Source organism: Pipistrellus kuhlii, unplaced genomic scaffold, assembly GCF_014108245.1.
Source record: "Pipistrellus kuhlii isolate mPipKuh1 unplaced genomic scaffold, mPipKuh1.p scaffold_m20_p_9, whole genome shotgun sequence".
Lineage (NCBI taxonomy): Eukaryota > Metazoa > Chordata > Mammalia > Chiroptera > Vespertilionidae > Pipistrellus > Pipistrellus kuhlii.
The window spans coordinates 22333535-22351461 of NW_023425595.1; the positions used below are offsets into that span (position 1 = coordinate 22333535).

At 47.7% G+C, this 17927-nt stretch overlaps 1 protein-coding gene across 1 annotated transcript in view; it reads left to right on the top strand.

The window, feature by feature from the left end:
* PLEKHA7 (pleckstrin homology domain containing A7) overlaps nucleotides 1–17927 on the top strand; it is a 204529-nt gene that overhangs the window by 146449 nt on the left and 40153 nt on the right. The window contains exons 9-10 of the mRNA XM_036426317.2: nucleotides 4589–4764; nucleotides 10671–11126. Of these exons, the coding sequence (XP_036282210.2) occupies nucleotides 4589–4764; nucleotides 10671–11126 (632 nt within the window). The remainder of the gene's footprint in view (nucleotides 1–4588; nucleotides 4765–10670; nucleotides 11127–17927) is intronic.

Genomic DNA, 17927 nt, shown 5'->3' on the forward strand with positions numbered 1-17927 from the left:
GCAGTTCTTTTTGTGGGAGGGGGAAGAAGGTAAGCTAGAGAGTTTCACTCATGTTAACAGTTATAAATTCTTCATACACGAGTAATATCACATCACCAGTGCTTTCATTTGTATGTGAGCTCCTGACTCCCCAGCCTTGCTCAAATATTTAGACCCCTCTTTTCCTCTCTCTGTTAGTCCTGAGATTGCAGATTGGACACAGCCCTTCTCTTGCTTTCTTATCACGGTAATCAGCCAGTCTAACTAGCATCCAGCCATTGAGTACAAAGGATGGTCCCTCCTAATGGATTTATATCGGTTATATTATGAAAATTTACAATGAGGGTTAGGGGGCCTGCCTGTTGAAAAGATTTTCAGGTTTGGCCATTGTGTTTATTAGTATATTGCCAGAAAGCAATTAGAATCCAATTTGGTTTACTTTCTTGATCATTGGAGATCCCCAGGGAAATCCCTTTCCCCATAAAACCCCCTTTTCCCTTTCCTTCATCGCCATGCCGTGTGGAGTGAGTGGTGCCAGGATACCTGACGGCCATCCTTTGTCAGCCTCTGGCCTTTTTGCAGCCAGGTGTGGAGGCTCCGAGAAGGTGTGGTTAGGCCCAAACTTGGGAACCTTGAGGCCCTCTCTTTCAGTGGCCTCCACAACTCCTCCACTGCTGATATTTCTTGGATTCCTGGGGATGGTGAGGGTGGAGGGGTTGAAGGTCAACATTATTGGCAGTTGGAGTGGAAGTCTCACTGAAGCAAGTGGCTGCTGGTGCCAGTAACCACGGGGAACACCTCTCACGCTGCTCAGGATACAAGGCAACGACATGCATTCAAGCTGGGGTCTGGGCTCCTGCCTGCACTACTTATATACCTTGGCTATTTCCATGTTGAGGGTACAAGATGAATATTAGGCAGTAGCTATAAAAGAGGAGTTGAACAAAAGTCAAGCCCTAAACCGTTTGGCTCAGTGGATAGAGCGTCTGAGGACTGAACGGTTCCAGGTCAAGGGCATGTACCTTGGTCGCGGGCCCATCCCCAGTTGGAGGTGTACAGGAGGCAGCTGATGGATGTTTCTCTCTCATCGATGTTTCTGTCTATTCTCCCTCTATGTAAAAAAAACAAAAGCCAAGTTTCCCAGCTACAGATAATGAAAGGACCATGGAAAGCATGCGGAAACACACCTTCTGTTCTCTGGGAGGGTTAAAGGAAAGGGTTGGTATGCAGTGTCCAAAGGCATCATTGGCAGGTGATTGTCTGCATCAGCATTTTGTTCTGGGGTCCACTGTGGTGGTTGGAAAGTCAAGTCTCATTTTCCTCCACCTCCTTCCTGAGCTTGTGCTTCAGCTTTGTTCATCGACAGGTGTGAGCTGTCTGTCTCCCTCCCCTGTCACCCTCCTCATGATGCCAGAATTGCGGTGTTTTGGTTCTTGGATGCTCTCCCACTTTGTGTTGCAATATATGGTGTTGCCTTATATCTGCAAGACCTTTGATGGTTTGAGAAGCACTTTTATCCATGTTAGCTCAGTGAGTGCTTGTGGGGAGCTGGTGAAGTCAGTATTATTAGCTTCATTTTATAGGTCAGGGACATTTTATAGGTCAGGATTGGAGCACTGAAGACACTTGCCCAAAGTCACAGGGCTGGAAGGTGATGGAGACAGACCTCAAACCTGTACTATGTCCTCTTTCAATTGAATTCCAGGGAGGGAAGACAATTTCTTTCTCTTCCTCTTATGTTGGTTACCTCCTGCACTTACATGGTCAGGGGTGCGAGGTGATTAGACTTAATGTTCATTGTTATCATTTTAGCAACATTCTTCTCTGTAATTATTCAGAAGTCTCTCCTGCTTATTGTGGGCTCTGAAACCACTTTGCTGAGAAAACCTTCCTTTCCAGGGTCGAGTGTTGCTTTGGGCAAGCCATCTGGGTAATGATGTTGAATGTGATTTTGGGGATGGGGTAGCATTTGGCATATTCTCAAAGTAACTGATCATATCTATTTATATTCCATCTTAACACTTTCTGAGGAGTTGTGAAAATAGATTCTAGGAAAACATCTTTTGTGTGTCATAGATTCCTTTCTTTAAATTTTTTTTTCTTAGACTCTACTAAGAAAAATCTTTTTATCTGGGAGAGGGAAGACATGCATGTGCTGGGGAAGGGGGGCTTTCAGGCGAGACCCTTATGGTCTGAGAGCAGAGAAAAGCTACTACTGGCAGATCTGGTTCTCCAGAAAGAACTGCTTTCCTGAGTATGAAAGGGTACCCTTTCCCTTTGGGTTACAGCATCTCTTTCCCCGACTGTCCCCTCTAGTGGTCAAACAGGGTTTCCCCTGAGCAAGGCAGGATTCATGTTCTTGGACATAGTTACTGAGGAATGGACAGTATTTGGTGTCAAGGGCCTTATGCCTGTTTCTAATGTCAGTTCTTCTCTATTTCCGGAGCTGGAATTCTCTGAGTGTTGCTAGGGCACCTTGCTTGAGATCATTCAGCCTTAGCTATAGTGGTGGATAGGCACAGACTGAAAGGTTTTATGGTCCCCTCCTGGTCTTTCCCCACAACTGTGCCTGCAGCCTGGCAGTCCCTACTCATAAACAGGGATGCTGGATGTTAGATGGACCCTGAATACAGCCGGATCTGCAGGGTGAGCCACATCAGGCTCTCTGAGACATCCGCCCGCTCTGCTGGCTCAGCGGGGGCACCTCCCCAAAGATCTGTTGGATACATGGCCACCCTCGGCCTGTTGGTCACCTCTGAGCAAGCTTGGCCCTTCGGGTCCAGGATCTGGAGCACAAAACATCCCCGCCCAGCCAAGGGTCCAAGGATCTTCTGTGGGAAAATGCTTTCACCTTCTCCTTTGAGACATTCTCCCTCTCTCAAGACCAAGGGACCTGACCTGAGTGTGCAGACTCCATAGTGCCAGTGGATAAATCATATCTTCCTTTTTTAACCTATAGTGTTTCCTTTGGTTAAGGAAGTAGGCCTTAATAAGTATCAGCAGCACCTGTGCCTTGGTCACCACTAGAAATCAGAAGGATGCTCACGCCGCATTATCATTGATATAAATATCTTGAGATATCATTTATGAGCATCCCTACTTTGAAATGACAGTAATTATTGTTTTATGGTGTATTATTAAAGAAGCACCTGTATCACTTCTTCACAATAGTTAAAAATATTTGATAACTATATTTCAACATAATATATTTCCTTTATTTTAATTGTATACTTAAAAGCATTCTGAGAAGAATTCACAGGATTCATCAATCTGTCAAAGGTTTCATGTGACTTTCCCCCTCGCCCCCCAGAAATTAAGACCCCCTGCTGAATTTTGGCTGAACTCCAGCCAAGAGATGAGGTTTTCGCCGATTTATATTCCACCATCTTGTGCTCTGTCCATGGTTTCACTTGGCAGAATGTAGATCCTGGAGATACAACAGTGTGAAGGACAAAGTCCTCGCCTTCCTGGGGCTGATATTCCAGACTCTGCATCATCAGCCTGGGGGTTATTAGGGAATAAGAAGAGAACATGAAAGCCTTCTTTTTCCTCTCCCACTTCAATTTTGTTTTGTGTCTTTTTCAAATTCATCTCTTCCTCTCCCCTGTCTCGGTCACTGGTCTGTCTCAGCAGCCATCACCCCTCCCCTCGGTAATCTACTCCCTGCCAGAACAGTGCCTAGTGCATAGCAAGCAAGTGCTCCGGAGTGTTGGCTCCAGCCCCCAGACCCCTCTGCAGTCTCTAGTTCCTCCTCTGCACTGTTCCTAAGTTTCACATCTGCTGAGGTGGTGCTCCCACCATAAGCCCTTCCGTGGCTCCCCACTGCCTACAGCATAAAGCCCAGCTTGTCTCTTCAGCCCGTTTTTTAGCCACTCCCACTTACACGTTCCCTCCAGCCAGAGGCAACGGCCTGAAGATCCAGGACGTTTCTTGCCCCTGGTTTGGAAACTGCCCCAGGTGCTTCTCAGAGGGCATTCCTGATGCCTCTGCACAGGCTCTTTGCAAGGATACCCCTGAAAGCACCCCGAGCGAGGCTCCCTAGCACATAGTAGGTACACAGGGATTTTCAGTCAGATGTTGGCTCCTTCCAACTTTGTAGTGCCTCTTGGGAGAGCCCAGACAGCAGCCTCTTTGATTGGCACACAGCGCATCTCTTGCCCAAACTGCAAGGCGCAGTGAAGAACTGCACCCAGCTGCCTGCTGTTGCGGCTGAGTTTTGACTCAATTCCAGCAATTGTGTGCTTTGGAAGAACCAAAACAGGGATTTCCGAGAATCCGCTTCCAGGGAGTGAGGGTTTATTTAAAGCCTTTCTCACATAAGCTTTGGGGGGGTGTCCCTCCCTATGCGCATGAGTAAGATAAGTCAGAAACCGGTAACATCTGCACGGCTTTCCTGTGGGGGAGTAGGCACAGCGGTCACTGGGCCTGACTGCCCTGAGAGGGGGGACTCCAGCTGTGGCGTTTTCCAGGTGTGGGAGCAAGTGGCTGGTGCCTGGGCTTTCAGTCTCCAGAAGAGGGGAGAACGTGGTTCCATGTCTCCTTGTTTTTGCTCCTGGAAGTGAAATGCGTGCTAACTTCCCTGTCCCGGATTTCCGTCTCCCTCTTACAGGCTGTGCACTTGGGGATGCGAGCGCTCATCTATCACTCCTCCGCCGGGGGCTCTCACGCCGAGCAGTCGGGCATGAGGACCTACTACTTCAGTGCCGACACCCAGGAGGACATGAACGCCTGGGTCCGGGCCATGAACCAGGCTGCGCAGGTGCTGTCTCGGTCGACGCTGAAGAGGTCAGTCCCAGCAGAGGGTCCCTGGGAAAGTGCTTCCTACCTTAGGATGGGGACCCAAACAAGAACTCCCGAGCGCCCCAAGTTTCACCATTAACCCACTGGTGTTAAGCATTGCCCTCTCTGGGAAGTCCTTCTCAACAATGAATTCTTCTGGGAGGAGAATGCCACGCGTGTTGCCTGTCCCAACCGGCTGGTCTCCTGGGCGTGGGCTGGTCCACGGTCAGTAAACAGAGGCTGGGAGAGTGACATGACTGCCCAGGTTACACCGTCTTGGAACTTGGTGTGCGTTTCTTTTTTTTTTCTTCTCCTCTGTGTGGTAGACGGGACAACCTTGGGACGCCAGTTGGGGAGGAGAGAGAGGGCAAAAAAGATCTTGCAAACTGAGCCACAGACTGCCCACCATGCTATGTTCCAACTGCCCCTTCCCTCCAGTGGGCAAAGTGAGGGTACAATCAGGGATCTTGAAATTCCTGGACCTCTTGGCTGTGGTTGGCTCCTGGAGAGAGCTTGGTTTGCTCAAGAAACAGGAGCTTGGGAGTACTACTGAATCAGAGCAAGGGGTGGAGTAGACTGTGGTAGCATCTGGGAGGTAGATAGTGGTCCATCTCTGGAGGCAGTAGGATCTCTCTGGGCCTTGCTCAGCTGCTCCCCCAGCCCTCACCCTTATGAGGATAACTTCAGTACATCCCCTAGGTCTTAGCCTAAATGTTATTTCCTCCTTCCCTGACCCTTCAGTGTGTTCGATGCCCCTGCTTGTAGCGCGCTGTCTTTCCTTATGCATAGAACTTTCACACTAATGTTGCATGGGCCTGGTTTCTGATTGTTGCCCCTACTAAACTATAAGCTCCTTGAAAATGAGAAGAGTGCCTGGCATGTAGCAAATATTCAGTTATTGAATGGGTACATGGGTGTTTGGCTGGCTGGGCAGGTGGGTGGGTGGATAGATGAACCAAACATCTATAGAAACTCTACCTGTGAGATGTTCAGATAAGGACTTGGGTGTCCCAGACAATCTGAGCAGTGCTGTGGGACTGGTGTGTGGGGACTCAGCCTGCTCAGAAATGGCTCTCTGCACTCTCTTCAGAGAACTGAATATTTGACCTTCTGATCACTTTGGGTAAAGTGTAGCAGGAATACCTGAGGTTGGACAAGCCCTTGGCCACTTGGCAGAAGTAATGAATGCTTAGCCAGGTGCAGGGCTTTGGGGTCGAACCAGGTGAGGTTTGAGTCTTGCTTGTGTCACTGGTTGCATAATCCAAGGCAAGATGGTGAACTTCTCTGAGCTTCGCTTTCATTACCTGTAATGAAAGGGTAAAACTATCATTAGCCTTGTGAGTTTGTACAATGATAAGAAGAGGTCATGCATGTACCGAGCTTGGCTGAGAGTTTTGCACTTACTGAGTGTGCAGTCAGTGATGGCCGTTGCTGCCATAATCCCCATCCCAGCAGAGATAATTTATTGTAAGTAATCCAGCAGGCACCTGACTGCCCTCAGTCTCTCTGGACTTGACAGTACTAACCTTGCAGGCATTAGAGATGGGCTGTGTCGAGTCTGTGGCACACAGTAGGACCCAGCATTTGGTAATAAGAACCAAGCATTGGCCACAGATACTGAATGAGCCAGTACTGTGCCTGCCATGTAGGGTGATGGGAGGTGAGTAGGTGTGGCCTGTGCCAGGGCTGCAGAGGAGCCCAGGTTGAGTTGGGGCTGCTGAGCACCACTTGCTCAGGTAGAAGGAAGAGGGAAGGATTCTCCAGGAGGGACTGAGCAGAGTGAGGAGATCCTGCCGGCGTAGAATACCTTTCCTCTGTTCTTCATCTGGTTTGTCGCACAGGAGACTTCGCCAATAGCCATTCTGCCGAGGCAAGAGGCACCTCACCAGGGCAGTCTAGAGGTTCATTTATTCTTCAGCCTTGCCCTTCTCTAGGGGTGGGCATCTAGGGATTGTGGAGAGTACTCAGAGCTGCCAGGCCCTCTATTGTTCATTCAGAGCAGAACATGAAAGGTAGCCAGATACCTTTTCCCCTCCTGGGGGAACTGACCTAGTTAACTCTGGGGAGAAGCAGAAACCGACTCCTGTCTTCCTTCCCAGCTATTTTCTCCCTCAAATGCTAGGAGCGAATTCAAGCAAGAAAACCTGACTTAGGGATCCCTAGAGACTCCGAGTCCCTTTCTCTTCACTCTTTTGTGCAAGTCCGTGGACTGTGTCCAGCGTGGGTCCTGCTTTGGAGCTCACTGTCCTCCTGAGGCTGAGGGTCAGTGCTGGGACTTGGCATCATCTGTCAACACAGGCTGAGCCGGGATCTCAGGACAGGGCTTCTGCCACTGACCTGGCGCAGACCAGACTCTCCAAGAATGTCAGTGGCCTGGCCCTGGTTCTCGGCTGCTCGTCTTGTTGTTTAGGTGAGGTGAACTGGCAGGGATCCTCCAGTGGGACTGCAACAGAGGGGCTGTATCCAACAATAGGACCAAGGTCCAACCAGGTCGCTCCATGTTGTCATTCCTCTGCCCACCCGTGTCTTCGGATGAGTTTTAATGTGTGTGTTTAGCGTTAAGATAGAGGGGAATGATATTATTTCCTGATGAGATAAGAGTTTGGGATCGAATAAAATGATAACCAGTGCACAGTTGCTTACTATGTTGCTACCTTCCAACTTCTTGTGAAGAAAAGGAACGAGAGAGAAGGTCTGAGATGCGTTCTCTTCCCACTTGCAGTGGAAATAAGAATCTGCTGAAAGCAGACAGAGAGCATGGCTGTGATCTGCTAAAAATGAGGGCATAGCCCCTGCAAATAAAAGGCTTAGCCCCTAATTCAGGGATTGCATTTGGTTGCTAGTCATAGGACAACCTGATTCAGGATGGTGCACTCAAATTGGGCATTCGTTTTCTCAGAGAACAGGAATCCAGGCCGGTATACCAGCTCCATGATGCCATCAGGAGCTCGGTTCTTGCTTTTTACCCAGGTTTCAGCAGGTGGCTTTCATTCACATTGCTGTCACCTTGCTCTCCCGCACGGAAGCTGCATTCTAGGTAGGAGGAAGGGAAGGTTAGCTAAGCCAGCTAAGGCGCCTTCTTTTAAAGACTCGAAGATGTCTGCGTACGTCTTATTGGCTGGATCTGTGTTAGTTACATGATCACCCTCCATCCCAAGGCAGGTTGGGAAATGTATGTTTTTTTTTGCTGGGTACATTGCTGCTTTAACAAATATTGGGATAAGGCAGGAGGGGAGAATAGATGTTGGGAGGTAACCCATTTGCATGTGAAGACACACTGTGCGCCAGACATGCGCTGTGCTTATTCTGTGCATTGTCCCCAACAGTCAAGGAAGGCAGGGGCTGGTGTCCCCATTTTGCATAGGAGGAACCTGAAACCAAAGGAACTTGCCCAGAGGCACCCAGCGTATATTAGGGGGAAGCCAGCACTTGAGTCCAGGCCTGACTAGATCAAAAACCTCTGCCCTCTGGGTTTGTTGTGCTCGGGAAGTGATATATATGGTCCAAATGGTCACCAAATGTCAGAAATGTCCCATGATTTGAACAATATTTGACTCCAGGTGCTTGCAGTGATTGCATTGGCCTGCACAGGAAAGGCTGTGTCATCTTACCTACACATCGATGCCCTGCACGGCCAGCGTCTGAGAGACACAGTCATTGACAGCCGAGGGTGCTTCATTCTTTTCCATCACTGTGCTCTACCGAGCATGGCAAATCTATTTTGTGACAGGTCTCCTGATTCGAAAAGTCATGTGTTAAATTGTTGGAAATAGAAGGAGACAAGGAGAAAGCCAAAAAACATTTTTGCTTTCAAGCCTATAACTTAGTAAATTCAATGGTGAAGTCGGGTGGAGTAAGGAGCATTACCTCCCCTTTCTTACCCGTAGAGCTATAGTCAAACATTTTGACCACAAAGGCATTTCCTCTATGGCCCAGCAGCCATGGGACTAGGAGTTGTTCACAACCCCAAGTCTTAGGGCCTAGAATGCTGCCAGACTACCATTCTTTTATCTGTTCTCTAAAGCCTTGTTTTGTAGTAAATGTTGGTGCTAATCTGAAGAGAAGGATTTGTCATTCCCTATCAAATTTATCTTCAGAAAGGACTCACATACACAAGGGTGTGTGCCTCATGTGTAGACGTACAATAGGACTAAGATTGACAGTAATAAGGTGGAAAAGCTTGGCACACTCCATGATTTGAAGTCAGTTTATGGGAACAGTTTATTAGATGGGATGTTAGGATCGTCTGGCTTTGACCTAGATGTGTACATTGTGGAACAGAGTTGTCACTTCATAAATTTACTGTAAGAATTGCTTTTTCTAAAAGTGTAGAACCTGAATAGTTTCTATATGTTCCTTCTGCTGGAGCTTATAGGAATGAAAAGGCCCTCAGAGATCATCATCTAAATATGTCATTATGAAATGATATAATAGGATTCCTTCCACTATAAGTAACAGAGACCAAACTCAAACTTGCTTAATGAGAAAGACAAGTTATTGGTTCACAAACAAAAAATACAAATATTTACCTGGTTTAGGTATGGCTAAATCTAGGAACTCAGCATTTAGGATCCTGTTTCTCTCCATCCGCTTTCCTTGGTGTTGGTCTTATTTTCAAATAGTTGCTTTCCACACAGTTGTAGCAGTTCAAGACCAGCTCCAACCAGTGTCCCAGGGCTACCTCTGATTGGCCTGGATTAAGTCATGTGTCCACCCCTGAACCAGTCACAGAGACGTTGGAGCCTCAGCTGGGCAGGAAATAGAACAGTGGGCAGCTTCCACACCCCAAATGAAAATTGAAATGCTGTTACCAGAAGGTATAGGAAGTGGGGGCAAAGAGGTCCCCTAGTGTTAGATAAAGGGCTGTCCAGAGTTTGTTGTTGTTGTTTCCTGCAAAGCTTTGTTTTTTTATGGAAAAGTCAGGAGCACATGGGTTGTGTTCCTATTCTCCAGGCCAAGTTAAGGCCAACAGTTAGTACTCACTAAGAAGTAGACCCTGTGTTAGGGGGTGTATTTTCACTTTTTATTGACATTTTAATTCTGTTTTAGCTCCCAGACCGAATTGGTTTTGCCTTGAATCTGTGCTGAGTATTGGTAGCTGAGGTTATGTGGCCATTGCAAGGCCCCGTGGGTCTGGCCGCCCAGATGTAAATGCAGCAGCATTTCCATTGTTCTTTCATGTTGAAATTGAGAGATCTCTGGCTTGGCCGCTTGAAGAGTGATGGATCTCAAGGCCAGGACTTTGTCACCATGGGGTACACATAAACTGGCTGCCCCATTCAAGGGTCTCCGGCAATTTTCCTGGTCCTTCTGGGATGGAGTGTTTACCCCTCTTTGCCTCCCCAGTCTAAATTCTGCAAAGCTTGAGCCGCTGCTGTGCCCCTGGTACCAGATAGTGGGAATGTTCCTTATGTTGCCATTGCTCTTGGGGCCGTGCTGGCAGCCAACGGGCTCAGGAGCCTTTCTGTCCAAGCAGGACCGCCTCAGACACATGGCAATATGGCAAAGTATGAGACTGTCATTGTATCATTTACTCACTTACAGAACGCTTGTTCTGTAACAGTCTCTGCACACAAGTTCTGGGCATCTGATGCTTGGCAGGATGGGCCTCTCGCCTGATGGAACTCAGTCTACTTGGGCCAGTTGGGCCAGGGTGACCATAGACGGTGAAGGTGCTGATCTAGACTGGGTCCATGTGGCTGGGGTGGCTTCCAGGAGGTGGTAACATTTCGGTCAGACTCCAAGGAGTAGACGTTTAAGTGGGTGGAGTGAGGGACTGGGCATAAAAGGTGGTCCAGGCAGAGGGAACAGCCCGTGCAAAGGTCTGGAGGTAGTATGAGTGCCTGGGGGGTGCGTTGGCTGCCAGCTGTGCTGTCTGGATCGGGCTGAATGTACTGCTGTCGTCCTTGCAGGGACCTGGAGAAGCTGGAGCGGCAGGCAGTCCCCCAGGTCAACCACGCAGAGTCCTGTCATGAGTGCGGCCGCGTGGGACCCGGACACGCGAGGGATTGTCCTCATCGCCGCCACGAGGACTCCTACGGCTACGAGAGGCGGGAGCAAGAGGAAGAACGGTACCGTTCCCACCCATCCGAGGGCAGGAGGGACAGGAGCAAGACCAGGTCCCCGTACTCGCCGGCTGAGGAGGATGCCTTATTCGTGGATTTACCCGGCGGCCTGCGAGGCCAGCAGGCACAGCCCCAGAGGGCAGAGAAGAATGGCATCGCGTATGGCCCAGGAGAGCAGAATGGGACTGGCGGATACCCGCGGGCCTTTCCTCCCAGGACCAGCCATGAAAAGCACAGCCAGAGGAAGAGCAGCCTGGCCCAGGTGGAGCACTGGGCGAAGTCCCAGAAGGGTGATGGCAGGAGGTCAGTAACAGAGCTAAATCGCTGCTACCTATGAGCAAAATAACGCAGTAACGGGCACTGTCATTTACCCAGCATGCACTGGGTAACTGGCCTTAAACTCTCTACCTCCATTATCTCAAAAAAATCCCATAACAATTCTGCAGGGAGAGGGAATAGTCCCAATTTATAGATGAGGAGACTAAGGCTGGGGGAAAGGGAAGGAACCTACTCAGGGCACACAGATAAGTGGCAAAGACATTGTTCAAATCTGGGCCTGCAGGCCTCCCGAGCCACATGAGATAGCATGAAGTTCTTTGTTCCCCAGGGAATGCACTTTGAGACAGTCAGCCTATATTGACAGTAACCCCTCTTCTCCCTTTACCTGCTCCTTCTCTGCATCCAGGAAGTAGTTACAGAAACTAGAGTAAGTGCAGGCCCGTTTTTAACTCCCAGCACATAGAGTGGCACTTAGACACTGCTGACTTAGGCTCCACCATGCCCATCCCTTCAAGAAGCAGTTTTCAGTGATTTAGGGCACGTGAATCCTTGCTATTTGCAAAGCATTGTCTGTACTTTATTATCATTTTAGATTAATTAGGGCACATTTATGAACGTGAAGCTTCCATTGTCCCCAGAAGCCCCTGTGTTTTGCCTTCATTGTTAAGACAGCAGAGCCTAGAGAGTCTTCCCCCTCACTGTCCTCAGGCTTGTGAAACAAACCACCGGCTGTAGAGGTGAGAGCAAGGCCTGGGTGCGTTCAGAAAGTGCCCCCTGCGCCAGAAAGACCCGGGGAAGTACCAGAGCTCAGGCCGCATCTGCTACAGCCTGGTAAACGTGAGCTGACTGCCACACTTCATTCTCCCTGTTGGCAAGTGGGCTCTCCACCTGCAGGCTCTGCAGGCAGCAGCGCTCCCAGGGGAATAGCACAGGCCTGCTTTCCAGCATGTGGATTATGTAACCTCTTTAATCCGGTCCAGGTGGACAGTCGTGAGGATAGATGGTGGAGAAGTCACCGTGGATCCCCCTAAGCAATTGGTAGATATGGTTGTAGGCCAGACCGGGAGAAGGAGGGATTTTGTGTCATAGCTGAGATGCTTACCCATCCTCACTGGGACTGACCAGGTGTCGGTTTGTTCACATTTGGTGTCTTATGGAAAACAGAAGCTCTGCTCAAGGACCCTGGAGGGCGCTGCTGTGCTCGGTGCTGGACAAGGTGGTTGTAAGTGATGTTCCTGCTGAATGGGCTGGGAAAGCTGGGTCCTCAGATTAATGTGCAGGTCGTCAGATTAATGTAAGGAGTTTGGGTTTTATTTGAAAAAGCAACAGGGGGAACCACTGGAAGGATTTTTTTTTATAAGTATATTTTAATTTTTAAAATTTTCACAATTTAAATAAAATTCAGCTAGTTAACATAAACACAGAGGAAATGTACATAATTTACAGCCATGTACAGTATACAATAGCAACCCTCATATAAATGGTCAAAAGATATCAACTCTTAAAGTTGATTATTAGCTATGACTTTGAAAGGTCAAGATTTAATTGGTCACATATATAGGGGTACACATTCAAAATGTTTATTAATATAAAAACTGAGTGAAACTAGAATTTTCAGTTTCTAAAAGGAGTAGCATAAGCCCTAACCATTTTGGCTCAGTGGATACAGTGTTGGCCTGCTAGATTCAATTCCAGTCAAGGGCATGTACCTTGGTTGCGGGCACAACCCCAGTAGGGGGTATGCAGGAGGTGGCTGATTGATGTTTCTCTCTCTTCAATGTTTCTAACTTTCTATCCCTCTCTCTACAAAGATCCAATAAAAAAAATATAAAAAATAATAAAAGGAGTAGCATAAAAAGTAGTATATATCTTAACAAGAAATATAAGGGCATGACAGAGAAGAGATCTGAGTAGGCAGAAAGTTAGTACATTATGTTTTTATATAAATGTTTTTATATAAAGACATAGTTCCTTCCAACTTATGGAAGGAACTATGTCTTTAAGAATGTTGAAGTCATGACCAATATTAGAGGAAAAAGCTAAACTATTACATTTGTCAGCCCCGAAAGGGCCCCTATAGGTAGCATTAACAGTCTGGGCAGAAGAGCATGTAAACAATGAAGGACAGGCATGAACAGTACTGGGAGAGCAAAGGATAGATTGATTTCTAGCATTGAAACCCTTCAAGTTCAAATTAATCTTTTGAGTGATTTAACACAAATCAAAAAATATTGACATGTTTATTCTTCAATAAAATTAAACATTCATTTTTAATCCAAACTCTGTTGGTCCTAATATACTAATGTTTTTCTACAATAGGCATTAGGTTTTAGGAGACAAAAGTCTGGATTAAATTATCTAATAATATTCTACTCTTGGTTTCGAAGTTATATAAATCAATTACTTGTGGGCCCATCCTTAAAGGCTGGTTCCACAGTTACATACATAATAAGAATTAAGACAAGGCTTTGGTGATAGTTTTTTTTCCTGGACTTAAAAGCATGATGGAACCCCACAATCACAGGGTTTGGTAATTCTCATATTTGGACTTTGAAATTTAGAAGACTATTTTCTATGGGCCACAAGTACCTTAAATCCAGAGTTCTTTCTGCTGCTCTATGAGGGTATGCTGTTTCAGTATCTACTGCTTTAACCTGAATAAGTTCAGTTTAATTTTGAGAAGATTCTACAATAAAAGTACATACCCATCTGAAGAGTGCCAACCACCTCCAATAGTGTATAATAAAAGGCTAATATGCAAATGACAAAATGGTGGAATGACTGGTCACTATGATGCGCACTGGCCACCGGGGGCAGACACTCAATGCAGGAGCTGCCCCTGGTGGTCAGTGTGCTCCCACAAGGGGAGTGCTGCTCAGTCAGAAGCTGGGCTCATGGCTGGTGAGCACAGTGGCAGTGGTGAGAGCGTCTTCTGCCTTTGTGACAATGTTAAGGATGTCCAACTGATGGCCTAGTGGGCCTAAACCATCAGTTGGACATCCCCCCAGGTCTCCTGGACTGCGAGAGGGCACAGACCAGGCTCAAGTTCCTCCCCGCCCCCCCCACCAAGTGCACAAATTTTGTGCACCAGGCCTCTAGTTTAGAAATAAAATGTTATCTGATAGAAAATAGATGAAAACAAAACACCATTTTTTTAAAAAAAGTTCAATGCTTTAAGCCTGCATTTTTCTTTTTAAACATTTGTCTCAATTAAAAACAAGTTCTACAAAGAAATGTTTCAGAGGCAAATTTTATAAATATTTTGTAGTGTCGTCGTACCCCCCCCCCCCCCCCCCCAATTATCTCTGTCAGACATAAAGTACACAGCAGCAGACTGTGCTTTGGGTGGGTGGGGGTGGGGGGGGGAATGAACAAAAACAAACAACCTTGCTCCTTTCCAGTTGTTGCACAAAGAAATGGCTTAAGACTAAGACCTTTTCCTTCCAGTGCATACACAAAACTCACTTTTAAAAGCTAGATATAATGCGCTAAAGGTCAGGGTAAGTTTTACTTGCTCAGTACAAACAGGAATACCACTGGAAGGTTTTAGGAGGTAAGTGATATAATGTGATTAATAATCCACAAAGCGCCTGGGGAGGAAGGAGGCTGTCGTAGTGGCCGGGATGGGTGACAACGGAAACAGAAAGAGATTGGAGGTGCATTTTAGAGGCTTAAAAATCAAAACTTGTCCATGAATGGGAAGTTCGGGATGAGAGAAAGGGAGGAACAAAGAAGATCCCTAGAATTTTTACATGAATAACTGGGTGGTTCCGATGTGGGGAGGGTTCAGAAACTAGTTTTGGGGAAGCCAGGGTTTCCATGTTGGACATAGAAGTTTGAGAAACCTATTAGCTACCCAAGGGCAGATGTCAGGTAGGCAGTTAGATGTGGATGGGGATGTTGGGGTTTGAGGGCTGGTTGGGCATGCCAATTGGGGGCAATCGGTGTAAATGGTACCCCAACACTTAGAAGTTAGCAGCAGGAGCGGGATCCTGCATGAGAAGACTGTGGTCAGAGGGAAACTCATGATAAGTTAGCCATTTCCTCTTCTGTGCAGCTCTTAGGAACTGAAGTCTGTGTAGAGCTGGCTCGGGGAGACAAAAGCAGGAGACACCAGGCATTGGGGCAGATAGGAAGGGCAAGGGTGGACCCCGATGAGCCTGTATTTCCGGATGGAAAGTTTGGAAATAAGCCTGAGGCCCGTGAAAACCATTGGTGGACTTTCAGCAGCAGCCTGGCATGGCACTGTGACTGAGAATGGTTCACCAGGCATTGGCAGAGAAAAGCGGTATGGCGGAAGGAATTCCTCAAGCTGAGAGACTGCTGTGCAGTTATAGGTTATTCATGGTGAAATGTCTCCACATAACTGTTTCTGGCAGCCCACAAACCCGCATTATTCTGCTACACACAGTGGTCTGTGTTTGGGGTTGGGGGTGCCCCTTGGGAGCTGGAGGGTGAGAAGTCAACACCAGCCGATAAGAGGTGGCTGGCGAAGGCATTTGGCTGTTCCTAGGATGTGAGACGGGAGTTCGAGCCCTTCTTATCTGAGGGGCAGGGTGACATCAGGTCTGTGGATGAAAACAGTCCGTTGACCTTGGAGGTCACTGAGCACGCGGTGAGAAGAGCTTCAGACTAGTGGTAGAAGCCCTTCTCAGTGGGCTGAAAAGCAAAAGTGAGGGATGAAGGCAGAGTGAACTGCACTTTCGGGAAGAAAGCTGTCAGTTTCTGAGTAAGCAAAGGGCTCTGTCTCTAGATCATTCACTGCTGTCTTGAAAGGACTGAGTGAGCCTTGCATTCCCGGAGTTGTGGTTTTTGTTTGTTTGTTTGTTTTGTTTTGTTTTCTTAAAGATATATTTGGAATCTCTTACTGTCAAGAAATAAGTTGAGCTGGCTGCTTAGTGTAGGGACCACCTCTATTTGAAAATCCTTGTTTTGTGTATGATTAAGACTGCTAATTTCATTAGATTGAGCAAGTTGGACATGGGAAGGAGAGTTGGTTGGGCTGTCTTAGGATCTTGTGTGGCTCTAGACCACAAGAAATTGTTTATAACTGTTCTTTCAGGACTTGGAGATATATATTTCACATCCATACACTCCTTTCTAATGATGGTTTGTGGGGAACCGGCTGGCGTACCCTTAGAATCTTAGCACATTCTAAGAGGTTGGTTTGAAATGCCAGCCTTCTATTGTCCCTTGGTATTTAAATTAACGCACACTTTTTATAAAATAGAAAGGCGGGGGTGGGGTGGAATCAGGGACTCAAACATCAGCGACTGGAAGAGTAGGAAGTGAAAGTCCTACACAGTTGATATGGAAGTGAGGGTGAGGACGGTCTGCTGGATAAGGAATTGGTGATAAAATTTGAATTTATATTCCGATGGCGACCATTTTATAGTGGCTGTGTCAGCATTTCCTGTTTGCTTTGGTGCCTTTTGGAGCGGGGAGGCCCCATAGCCACAGAGCAGGATGTGAGGGCAAGAGACCCTGAGCACTCTTTTGGGGGCCAGCAGAGGGTCTGCTGTCAGAACAAAGCTGCTTCCAGGGTGACCTTTATGTCATCTTACAGTCCTGTCTACCTCCTGGTCCTTCCTTTGGAACCAGGGCTCGCCATGGCACTGGGGTCTTTGGGGTTGCCTCTACAGGGCCAGCACCATGGGTGGAAGGTGGGGAGTGACAGGGTAGAGGACAAGCTGAGGGCTTTGGGCACTGCCCAGTGGGGTCTCTGACCGTGGGACACATAGGTAGGCACCGGTAGGCTGCAGAGCCACTCCGAAGGGGGGTGGGAGCACAGGTAGGACATGCTTTGTATACTTTGCATTTTGTCCAGGCAGAGTGAACAGTGGTTAGTAAAGTCATAAGCTCCCCAGGAGGAGCCCAGCCTGGTTTGTGCCACTGTCATCACCGCTGTTAGAGGATTCAGGCACTGCCCCTTCCTGAGACAGGGTCCCCTCTGACGCTGGGAAATCAGCAGCAAACCCTGCCACCTAGTGGCAAGGAGACAAGCTACACAGACACTAGACAAATCTGGGTTGAAGAGGTCTCATTACCTCTTGTAATTGCAAAGGTAATGATGAAAAGGGAGAGGAAAGCTACCATTTTTGAATGACAGCTATTTCTATTTAAAACCTGTTTTTGTTGATTTTGGAGAGAGAGGGAAGGAGAGGGAGAGAGAGGAGGAAACATTAATTGGAGAAAAATATTCAACATTGATCAGCTACCTCCTTCACGTCCCCTACCTGCCCTCAAGCCCTGACCAGCGACTTGTTAGTGCATGGGTCATTGCTCAACCACTGAGCACACTGGCCCGGTGCATGACAGCTATTTCTAATCCTCACAACAATCCACTGAACGGTTCTTCCAGTTCCCACTTTATAGTGAGGAAAGTGAGGGTATACGTGACACCCGAAGACATATTGTCAGGAAGAGATGAAGTGAGATGAGTTTTAAAACAACTAGAATGGTTTTAGAACAATTATAAAGTTAGCCACCTCAGGCCTTGTTAAAGCACAGGTGTCTAGGCCCCACCCCCAGAGCTTCTGACTTGGCAGGTTTGGGTGGGACCTGGTAACCTGCCTGTCTGACTGCGTGGTGGTGCTGATGCTGCCGCACCACGTCTTGCTCGTGGTACGCACTGTGTAAAAGAGGTGTGTTGGGTAAAGTTGGTGGATAAAGGCAGGGTCAGGACTTCAACCCAGGCCTGTCTGATTCCAACCCCCGCTCTCTTTGGACAACATGCCGCCTCTCCGGTTTGACTTTTAAGGCTGAACACATCGCTACACTTGGCCCTTTGCTGAATTTTTGTTTCGCAAAATAAGATGGCAGGTT